Below are 12220 nucleotides of genomic sequence, written 5' to 3'. Positions count from 1 at the left end.
CTATCTGGTCCTTTCAACATTTGGTAGGTTTCAAACACATTCCCTCGTATTCCTCAAAATTCAAGTGAGTACAGACCCAAAGTTGCCAAAACACACCTCATATGTTAACCCCTTCATTCCCGGAAGCATCCTCTTGAATCTCCTGTGGACTCTCTCTAGTGACAACACATCTTTTCAGAGGTACGGGGCACAAAACTATTGACAATACTCCAAGTGCGGCCTGACTACAGTCTTGTAAAGGCACAGCATTTATATTCGATTCTCTTTTACATAATTGCCAACGTTGCATTTGCCGCCTTTACCACAGACTCGACTTTAAATTAATCTTCTGGGTGTCTGGCGTGAGACTCCGAAGTCCCTCTGCATCTCTGATGCTTGGACCTTCTTCCCATTTAGATAATAGTCTGCTCCTTTTACCAAAATGCATTGTCATATATTTCCAACACTGTATTCCATCTGCCACTTTTTTGCCGATTCTTCCAATTATTCTCGGTCCTGTTGCAATCGCGCTACCTACCCCTGCACCTATCTTTGTATCATCCGCAAACTTTGCCACAAATACATTCATTCCATCATCTAAATCATTGACAAACAATCTGAAAGCCAGCGGTCCCAATACTGATCCCTGCGGAACAGCACCAGTCACTGGCAGCCAACCAGAAAAGGCCACTTCTATTCCCACTCACTACTTGCTGCCTGTCAGCAATTCCGCTACACATGCCAGATCTTTCCTGTGACGCCATAGATCTTTATCTGGTTAAGCAGACTCATGTGCGGCATCTTATCAAATGCTTTCTGAAAATCCAAGTAAATGGCATCCACGGACTCTCCTTTGTCCACCCTGCTTCTTACTTCCTCGATGAATTCTAACAGAAACCATGCTAACTTATGTGGTCATTAGCCTCCAAGTACCTCGAAACCTTAACCTTAGTAAGAGACTCCAAATCTTTCCCAATCACAGATGTTTGGCTAACTGGCCTATAATTTTCCTTCTTTTGCTTCCCTCCCTTCTTAAAGACTAGAGTGACATTTGCAATCTTCCAGTCCTCCAGGACCATGCCCGAATCAACTGATTCTTCAAAGATCATGACCAATCCATCTGTCATCTCTTCAGCAACCTCTCTCAGGACTCTGGTCTGGTCCATCTGGCCCAGGTGACTTTGCACCTTAAGAGCTTTCAGTATGCAGAGAACTTTTTCCTTTCTAATAGCAAATGCATTCACTCCTACTGCTTGCCACTCGCAGACCACTGCATGCTGCTAGCGTCTTCCACAGTGAAGATACATGCAAAGTACACATTAAGTTATTCTGCCATTTGTTTGTTCAGCATTACTATCTCACCAACATCATTTTTCAGTGTTCCAGTATCAACTCTCACCTTCCTTTAACTCTTTATATAACTGAAAAAGTGTTTATTATCCTGCTTTATATTATTGGCTTTTCTGCCCTCATATTTCATCTTTTCACTTCTTATAGCTTTTTTTTAGTTGTCTTTTGTTGGATTTTAAAAGTTTTCTATTCACCCAACTTTCCCTCACTTTTGTTGTCTTGTATGCCCTTTCCTTGGCTTTTATGTAGTCTTTAACTTCCTTTGTCAACCATGGTGTCATATACGTGCCACTTGAGAACTTCTTCCTCCATAGTCCATATCCATCCTGCAACTTGTGACCTATTCCCAGAAGATTCCGCCATCTTTGCTCTGCTGTCATCTCCACTGGTATCCTTCTCCAATCTACCTGGGTAAGCTTCTCTCTCTGCCTCTGTAATTCCCTTTATTCCATTGTGATACTGATACTGTAAGTTATGCTTCTCCCTCTCAAACTGCAGTATGAATTCACTCAAATTATGATCACTACCTCTTAAGGGTTCTTTTACATTAAGCTCCCTTATAAGATCATGGTTATTGCACGACACCCAATCAAAGAAAGCCTTTTCCTGAGTAGTCTCAAGCACAAGCTGCTCTAAAACGCTAACACATCGGTAATCAATTAATTCCCTCTCTTGTGATCCGACTCCTGAAGTTCGTTTGATTTTCTTATTGAAGCCCCTATTACAATTGCGTCATCACCTTTATTACATGCCTTTCCAAGCTCCCTTTGCAATCTCAACCCCACACCTTCAATCTCAACACCACTATTTGCAGGCCAATATAGGGTTCCCATAAAGCTTTTTTTTTAGCCCTTGCAGTTTTTTATCTCCACCCACAATGATTGACCCTATTGTCACCTCTTTCTAAAGATGTGATTCTATCTTGAACCAGCACAGCCACACCACCACCGCCTTTGCCTTCCTGCCCGTCCTTTCGGCAGGACGTACATCCTTTAACATTAAGCTCCCAACTGTCTTCTTTCAGCCATGACTCTGTGATGCCTGCAACATCACAAGGACCAATCTCTAATTGTGCCAAGAGTTCATCCACCTTATTCAAAACGCTGCGCCCATTTAAATACAAAGCATTCAGACCTGCATCTGCGCCCTTTTGAATTTTGTCTATGTGGTACAATTTAACACTTTGTTCTGTCTGTATCTGAACCCAGTCATTGGCTTGCCCTTCCTTACATTCATGTTACACCCATCATCCACTTGTAAACCTGCTGGTTCATCCACAGCTCTATCGTCCTAGTTCCAATCCCCCTGACATTTTAGGTTAAAACACTCCCAACAGCTCCAGTAAATCTGCCCACAAGAATATTGGTCCTCATCGGATTCACGTGCAACCCGTCCATTTTGTACAGGTCTTACCTGCCCCGGAAGTGGTCCCAATTATCCAGAAATCTGAATCACTGCCCCCGCTCCAAATCTTCAACCACACATTTCTCTGCCACCTCATTCTATTCCTATTGCCACTGTCGGGTGGCACAGGCAGCAATCCTGAGATTACTACCTTTCAGGTCCTGCTTCTCAGCTTTTTACCTAACTCCCTATGTTCTGTTTTCCAGACCTCCTCCCTTTTCTCTTCCTATGTCATCGGTACCAACATTTGCCACGACTTCTGGCTGCTCAACATCCCTTCTCGGGATATTGTAGACACGTCCAGAAACATTTCGGACAATGGCACCTGAGAGGCAAAGACCATCGGTGTTTCCTTTTTTTCGTGTCCACATAATCGCCTACCTTTCGACTCCCTTATTACCGCTGCCATTCTCTTCAGCTTCCGGCTCTTCCGCGCATCACTGAGGAACTGCCTGAGTTCATGTACCAGCTCCTCGGAGATTAAGAGACTGTAGGCTAGTGCGGGATGTGTTACATCATGACTCGCTCAGCCTTGAAAGGGAAACAGAAATTACGTTACTTTTCTGTGGCTCAGTGCTGACAGTTTAATCCTAAAGGAGTGTCAAGAACATGGGGTCCATTGTGAGAAAAGTAAATGTCAGTAGAGCAAGTAAATTGCTTCCCCCCTCCCCCACCCCCAAGTGTTACCCTCTGCAATGCAGAGTGGAGTGTCAACAGCGAATCTGAATCAGATCAGAAATGTTTCTGGGCCATCGTTCATTTTCAGACACTTTGTCTCTGATCTCCAGATTTCACCCAAACAATGTCTTTAAGAAGTATTTTTTATTAAAGAATTATTTTTTATGTGTGCAACATGCTCATCAGATCAGGCTTTGACAACCTATTTCTGTCCATCCTAAGCTGTTCGAAGGAAACACAAGGAGACTCTGCGGACACAGACTGAAACACTGAGAGTGAACATGATTCTGATGAGGGAGAAGGTGAAGGTTTTCCAGCTGGTTGATCGATACGCTGAGCTCACGGTCATTTCTACTGTTCAAGATCGGACACTGGTGGAACATGAGCTGCTGGCAAGAGGCAGAGACCACGAGGAGTGGAGAGAAAAATACCTCCGCGGAGAGCTGGAAAAAATCCGGACTGATCAATTATTTAAGAGGAGTTTTCTGCAAGAATTTAAAAGATTTGTCTTTGGAAACAAAACAGGCATGTCCGCAGCAGTGGCCGGAGTCCCGGGAATCGGGAAAACAACAATGATACAAAAGATTGTTTATGACTGGGCCACGGGGAAAATATACCGACAGTTCCAGTTTGTCTTCAGTTTCAAATTCCGGGATTTAAACCCCATTAACTGTAGAATAAACCTGAGGGAACTGATTCTGCATCAGTATCCTTACTTTGGGAATTCCCTGAGAGAGATCTGGAAGAACCCAAAGGGATTGCTGTTTATATTCGATGGTTTGGATGAATTCAAACACAACATCGATTTTGCTGACAGTCGGAGAGACACAGAACCCAAGCACCAGTGCCCAGATCCCGAGTGGTGGTGTAAAGTGTCTGACATTGTGTACAGTTTAATCCAGGGCAAGCTGCTCCCAGGGTGTTCAGTGCTGGTGACCACCCGTCCCACTGCGTTACATTTATTGGAAAAGGCGAAGATCAGTGTCTGGGCTGAAATCCTGGGATTTGTTGGTGAGGAATGGAAGGAATATTTCATCAGGCATTTTGAAGATCAGACAGTGGCAGCAGCTGTTTTCAAACACGTGAAGGAGAACGAGATCCTGCACACCATGAGCTACAACCCCTCCTACTGCTGGATCCTCGCTCTGGCACTGGGCCCCTTCTTCACACAAAGAGTCAGGGACCCGCAGCGAGTTCCCAAGACCATCACCCAACTGTACTCCTACTATATTTACAACATCCTGAAAAACCACGGCCGTGAGATTGAGAACCCCCGTGATGTGTTACTCAGGGTTGGTCGGATGGCCTTCAGAGGATTGTCCGAGAAGAAGATTGTGTTTACAGATGGAGATTTGATCAAGTACAATCTGCAGCCTTCCCAGTTCCTGTCCGGGTTCCTGATGGACCTTTTGGAGAGAGAGGATTCTGCCCGGAGCGTGATGTACACATTCCCACACCTCACCATCCAAGAGTTTGTAGCTGCAGTCGCACAATTCCTGAATCCACATCCCGGGGATATCCTGAAATTCCTCACTGAAGCCCACAACACGTCAGATGGGCGATTTGGGGTATTTCTCCGTTTTGTTGCTGGTCTCTCCAACCCAATGACAGCTCGGGGCCTAGAGGAGTTTCTGGGTCCATTTCCTCATCAAACAACCTGCCGGGTGATTGACTGGGTGAAGGAGGAGGTTAAACGCCAGAGTGGAAACACGAGGAGTGATGCTGGTAAAAAGAGCCGCCTGAACACATTTCACTACCTGTTTGAGTCTCAGAATCGTGGACTGGCTCAGGCTGTACTGAGACCTGTGGAAATACTTTCATTCAGTGGAATAACGCTCACCCCGATTGACTGCGCAGTCCTGTCTCATGTCATCGGACTCTGTGATACAATAAAACACCTCGATCTGTGGAAATGCCACATTCAGTGTGAAGGAATCCAGCGGCTGGGACCCGGGCTGCACAAGTGCCAGAAGTTGAGGTGGTAACTTGATTTATCTCTCACTCTGAACTGTGAAACTGTCCCATTGTGTTGTTTCAATGTAAAAGGATTTGGGTAAAACTGTAGTAAATCAGATTGTGAAGAATTGTAACAAATGCCACCTCACTTCTTCCTGTAGGATCTCTCTTCCCTATCCCCCTTCCTCCTTTTTCTTCCACCATCTCCCATCGACATTTCCCCATTCACAAATCTTCCTCACTGTGGGAGTTTCTCCCCTTCACCCCTGCCCCTCCTGACCCTCTCGCATCAGGAACACTTTTCTAATCATCGGGGAATGAGAGAGAATATTTGGAGTTTACAGGGTCACACCGACAGACTAAATTACTGACATTCGATGAATACCCTGGAGCTGGGCAGTGAGGGACATTGACAGTGATGGGAACTCCGATCAGTGATTTACTGAAGGGTTTAATGTTTCCTGAAATATCCCAGTGAGAGAAATTCCCTCCGACCCACGGATTGAATCACTTTGTTCATCAATTTATCTGTTTGTGTTTAGCCTTGGGGCGAATGAACTGGGAGATTCAGGAGTGAAACTGGTGTCTGCCGCTCTGAGGAACCCGGAGTGTAAAATACAGAAACTGTGGTAAGTACCAGACTGTGGGAGATTGTGTTTACAGTCACTGGGTGTCTGACACTGAACATTAATGTGATCAGTAATTGTGTTACTGATAAACACTGGAGATTTGTACCGTCTCCTGTCTCTCTGTGTCCTTCACCCTCACTCTCTCTCATCTCCAGGCTGGGCAAAGTCGGTCTCACAGATTCTGGTGCCGAGGATCTTTTCTCCGCTCTCAGTACAAACCCATCGCTGACGGAGCTGCAGCTGGACTTAAACTCGCTGACAGACCGATCTGTCCCCGCTCTCCGCCGCCTCATACTGACCCTCCCGAGTCTGGAGTGGATCTGGTGAGTGTTTGTGTTAATGTTCAATGTGATAAAATATCAGCGGATCCACGGGTTTTCTGGTGATATTTGTCAGTGAGTGTTGTTGAAACATTAACCCCAGTCCCCTGTTACTGACACTGTTGTGTGATCTGTTTATTTCATCTTTATTCTCCCGTCTGTTTCAGGCTGTGGAGCAATCAGTTCAGTGAGACCGGGAGGAAGGAACTGGGATCTCTGGAGGAACTCAGACCTGGACTGGCAGTGATCCTGAACATCTGAATGTGTGAACATCCCCGCCAGCAATGGAACCCGCCACTGCAGCCCCACAGTGAACTATGTACTGACTGCCTCCCCTCCCCCAGTTCCACTCTTTCTGCGTCACTAGCAGACTGGGACATCTCACATCTTGCTCCCTCCGCCAGGCCATTAAGCTGTCAACAACCGTGGTCAGGAACTGATCTCTGGGGTACTCCAAACCCTGCCTCCTTCCACTCTGAAAACTACCCACATATCCAGCCACACAGTACCGACAGATTATCAATCTCCAACGAGAGAGCCTAATCACCTACTGCTGAAGTTCAATACCATTGCTGCCTCCAAGTTTACCACCATCAGACGCCAGGAGGGACATAATAATCAGAAAGTCTCCAGTCACAGCCGTGTAAATAAAATGTGATCTCAGTGGGTGTGTGGCGCATGCTCAGAATGCGAAGGAAACAGACAAACTGAGCCAAGTCACAGACTGACGAAGGGGAGGAATGATCCATTTTGATACAGAGAGGGAAGCAGAGAGTTTGATATTGTGCCTGATCCCGGAACTGTAGCCAGTTAGCCAATCAGCCACTGCTTCATCCATGCAAGAATCTTTCCTGTAATATCATGGGCTCATAACTTGGTAAACAGCCTCATGTGTGGCACCTTGTCAAGGACCTTCTGAAACTTCAGGTGCACAGCATCAACCGATTCTCCTTTGTCCATCTTGCTTGTTACTTCTTCAAAGAATTCAAAGACTTTCAACATACTTGTCAGGCAAGATTTTCCCTTGAAGAAACCATGCTGAAAATGACCGAAAATACCCTGAAAACACATCCTCAATATCTGACTCCAATATCTTCCCAAAGAGTGAAGTGAGACTAACTGGTCTATAAGTTCTGTTCATCTAGCTCCCTCCCTTCTTGAAGAGTGGAGTGATAATTCCAAATTTTCAGTCGTACGGAACCATTCCAGATTCAATTGATTATTGAAGCATCATTACTAATCCCTCCACAATTTCTTCAGTCACCTCTTTGAGAACTCTGGGATGTACACTATGTGGTCCAGGTGGCCTATTTACCTTCAGACTTTTCTGTTTCCCAAGAACCTGCTCGCGAGTAATGTACTATAAATATTTCTGACCACTGACATCTGAACTTCCACCATCCTGCTGGTGTCTTCCATAGTGAAGACTGATATAAAACACCTACTCAATTCATCCGCCAGCTCCTTGCCTCTATTACCACCTCTCCAGCATCGTTTTCCATTGGTCCGATATGTACCCTCACCTCTCCTTTATACTTTATGCATCTAAAGAAACATTTAGTATCCTCTTTATTGGCGAGCTTACCTTTGTATTCCATATTATTCCTTCTTAATTATTTTTTTTTAAGTTTCCTTCTGTTGTTTTTTAAAAGCTTCCCAATCCTCTGACTTCCCACCATTTTTGCTCCGTTATATGCCTCCTCTTTGGTGTCCATGTTGGCTTTGCCTTCCTATTAGCCACAGTTGTATCATCTTGCCTTTGGAATACTTCTTCCTCTTTAGTACTTATATATCCCGTGCCTTCCGAATTACTTACTGAAATTCCAGCCATTCTGTCGTCATCCATTCCAGTGTTCTTTCCTTATCAATTTAGGCCAATTCTTCTCTCATGCCTCTGTAATTCTCTTTATTCTACGGTTATACTGACACATTTCATGTTAGCTTCTCCTTCTCGCACTTCAGGGTGAATTCCATTATATTAAGATCACTTCCCCCTCTGGGTTCTTTTGCCTTAAGTGCTCTAAATAACTCCTATTCATTGCACAACACCCAATCGAGAATAGCTGATCCCCAGCTAGGCTCAACCAGGAGCTACTGTAATAAGCCATCTTATGGGTATTCTAGGAAATCCCCCTCTTGGGATCCAGCACCTACCTGATTTTCCCAATATATCTGCATGACTATCTCCCATGAATACTGTAATATTGCTGTTTTGGCATGCATTTTCCTTCTCCCATTGTAATTTGTGGAAGATATACATACTACTGTTTGGGGTCTCTATAAAACTCCCATCACTGTCTTTTCACTCTTGCTACTCCGTTGTTCTCGCCACATTGACTCAACACCTTCCGACTCTTTCTAATGATTTGATTTTATTTTTTATCAACAGAACCATACAACCTTCTCTGCCTACCTGTGTGTCCTATTCAAGAAACATACGAGTATATGGGACACAAGAGACCCTGCAGATGCTGGGAATCTACAGCAAAACACACAATGCTCTGTAGGAGATCAGCAGGTCAGGCAGCATCTATGGTTGGGAATTAACGTTATGGGCCAAGACCCTTCATCAGAACTCTTGATACCCAGGTATCTGGAATATCAACAAGCAGAGAAAATAGATGCCAAAACAGCAAACTGTGAAAAAGGGAAAACATGACAAAATTTACATCAAGGCTTAAGAACATTTGCCAAACATATGTCCATGGTATAGCAAATACAACAAAGGCAATAAACTCTTTCACTATTCCTATATTAGCATATTCCTCGGCAAAATATCTTGTTTCCATTCCAATCTGGAAACTTCACAAAGAAAAATAAGAACTGAAATGACAAATTTAGAAAGGACTACTTACACTCAAACACACCGAGATTAACACTACTGAGGACAGAAGGAGGAAGAGCTATAACAGAGATTTTAAAAATCAACCAACAGTCTGATAAGATGTCTAAAGTATATATTTTCATCAAAATAAACAGAGTTCAGCACTCCATGTGAGTATATATAATTCTGATAAGAAATACAGACCAGACAACTTAAATGAGAGGCCAACTCAGAAAAATGAATCATCACTATGGAAGAAAACATTAACGAGTGGAATGAGTATGACCCTCCATGGGAGACATCCCAATGATCTAAGCAGACTAGATGGTGACAAGGAAGCATCGAGCACCTGACTGAGAGTTGGAGACCTCATCCTAGAAACAGAGGGGTTCCTTGCAGAAATACAGGACAAGGTGGTTAACAAAATGATTTAAAAAATCAAAAATAAATGAAATACAAACAAACAAGGCAGAAAATGCCAAGAGAAACCAGAGACAATCCAATATATTCCAGGTTCCTGCAGCAGTTTAACTCCATCTGATTAATTACAATCAAGTGGCAAATATCATTCACCAAAATCTTGCTTCAAAATAAAAACTCATGAATTCCCTCTATCACTTCATAAAGGCACCATAAATTCAAGCCTGATCCAGTTTTAGAGTTAAAATCTTACAAACTATATGATAATCAATACATTATTTCAGATAGGACAATCCATAATAACCATCCAGATATAATATTATGGGAAAAACAAGCAGGAACAACTCCCTCAATAGATAAAACCATCCCACCACACACGTTCCTCGACCAGTGCAGCACCTCACCACAGGTATTGTTTGTGTCATCAGTCAGACAACCGACTTACATTCTCTGTCAATCAGCTTCCAAATGTTGCTACTCTGTCATTCATTGCCACGCACCACTGCTGATTCCCTTCTCCTCATCCTACGTTCTTACCCTGACAACTCCCAATGTCATTCTTCCTCAGCCCAGAGATTTGTGGGACGAAGAACATCTCAGGCAGAACTGCAGTCAGCTCGACTTCTTCAGTCTGCAGAAAAGTCAAGGGAAACATCTTCACCCACAGAGTGGTGTTACAGCATTAGCAACAATGCTGATGCTGAGGATGTTCTACGAGTCTGCGGTGGCCAGTGCGATCATGTTTGCTGTTGTGTGCTGGGGCAGCAGGCTGATGGCAGCAGACACCAGCAGAATCAACAAACTCATTCGTAAGGCCAGTGATGTTGTGGGGATGGAACTGGACTCTCTCACGGTGGTGTCTGAAAAGAGGATGCTGTCCAAGTTGCATGCCATCTTGGACAGCGTCTCCCATCCACTGCATAATGTACTGGCTGGGCACAGGAGTACATTCAGCCAGAGACTCATTCCACTGAGATGCAACACTGAGCATCATAGGAAGTCATTCCTGCCTGTGGCCATCAAACTTTACAACTCCTCCCTTGGAGGGTCAGACACCCTGAGCCAATAGGCTGGTCCTGGACTTATTTCTATCTGGCATAATTTGCATATTATTATTTAATTATTTATGGCTTTATATTGCTATATTTATACTCTATTCTTGGTGCAACTGTAACGAAACCCAGTTTCCCTCCGGAAAAATGAAGTATGTCTAGCTATCTATCTATCTATCTGTCAATGAATCTAGAAATGAGTCAATGTTTTTTAAACAAACATAAACATTTATTAAACTTTGCTTACAATAGTGAAAAGTAAAGAAACGACTAACTTAACCAGAAGTAAACTGCTATACGCAACTCTGGAACAGTTCTTAAAGTGGTAAATTCTAACACAGTTCTTAAAGTGGTAAATTCTGAAGTTCAAGTGATTTACACACTCAATAAGGAGAGACTTCTCTGGAGACGGATTTCTTCACAGACATGACGTTTCTGCTGATTCTGTCCAAAGGATTCCTGACAAAGGAAATAAAATGGCTTAAAGGAACTGACCTTTTCCAGGCAAGTAACACTGCTGAAACTTCCCTGCTCTTTTGCAGGAGTTATCTCAAATGCAGGTCACTATTTCTTGACCGAAGAGTCCAATAAGGGCGATCCTTCATTACCCCGCCGAACGACTCCAACTTTATTGTGATCCTTCAGGTTCCCATCCTTTTGATGAAGGTCTTCACTCTCCGATACTGAACTGCAATGGTAAAACTCACAAAAATCTGGCAGATATTGGCAAAACTGTCAGCACAAAGGTTTTACCTTAAAATAGAAAGTAAAACTCCGGTTTAAAACGAAATTGCATCATGAGACAAATACGCAGCAAAACGGAGTATCTGACGAACTAAAAATAACTCAACTGAAGACTAACTGCATCACACCAGGGTTTTGCGTTATATACCTGTTGTGAACATGTAATCACATGACCTCACATTGGAGGGGAAATTACATCACCCCACCACCAAAAGACCATTACCTCATGCTCACAAGATACTGCATTACATCACTGTCATAAGACAGTCACAAGATACCCACAAGGTATGTAACACCTCCCACCAAAAAGGAGAAAATTTTGGTCTGTTATGAACAAAATTTTAAAAAACTAACAATTTATAAAAAAAAATACAAATGTATAAAATTTACGACATACACAGTATCATACAGCACCTTACAAACTAATATACAGTAGGAGTGTTACAAATGCTAAAATATAACTCCATAAAAAAAATTACATTGCACATTCAATATCTAGATAGTCTGTCAGCAATCACATTATCTTTGCCTTTATTATAGGTTATCAAAATATTATACTCCTGTAACATTAAACTTTGTTACTGAACTGGAGTTTGCTTCATTTCCTTAACCATTATCCTTAACCAAACCCGAACCTACAACGTGATCAAGATAGGTCACTATGGCATGGCCAAATTCGCTTTTAGCTAAGTTAATAGTTAAGTTAGCTTTTGAAAGTCTTTCAAATAGTTTCTCCATCGCAGTAACATGTGCTTTCCAAGTATCATTTCCTGTAACAAAATCATCAATATATGCATCTGCCCATGAATCACAGAATTAATTGTCCGCTGCAAATTACCTGGTGCATCCTTCATCCCAAATGGA

General features: G+C 43.2%; 1 protein-coding gene across 1 annotated transcript in view; it reads left to right on the top strand.

Moving 5' to 3' along the window:
* LOC134342161 (NACHT, LRR and PYD domains-containing protein 3-like) overlaps positions 1–11114 on the top strand; it is a 30554-nt gene extending 19440 nt beyond the window's left edge. The window contains exons 5-8 of the mRNA XM_063040134.1: positions 3634–5392; positions 5910–5996; positions 6152–6319; positions 6484–11114. Coding sequence (XP_062896204.1) covers positions 3634–5392; positions 5910–5996; positions 6152–6319; positions 6484–6577 — 2108 coding nt within the window. The 3' untranslated portion in view covers positions 6578–11114. The remainder of the gene's footprint in view (positions 1–3633; positions 5393–5909; positions 5997–6151; positions 6320–6483) is intronic.
* Positions 11115–12220: the final 1106 nt, after the last annotated feature.

The sequence above is a fragment of the Mobula hypostoma genome, unplaced genomic scaffold (assembly GCF_963921235.1).
Source record: "Mobula hypostoma unplaced genomic scaffold, sMobHyp1.1 scaffold_134, whole genome shotgun sequence".
NCBI lineage: Eukaryota > Metazoa > Chordata > Chondrichthyes > Myliobatiformes > Myliobatidae > Mobula > Mobula hypostoma.
Note: the sequence above shows the minus strand (reverse complement) of the source record. Positions and strands in the feature narration are given on the sequence as shown.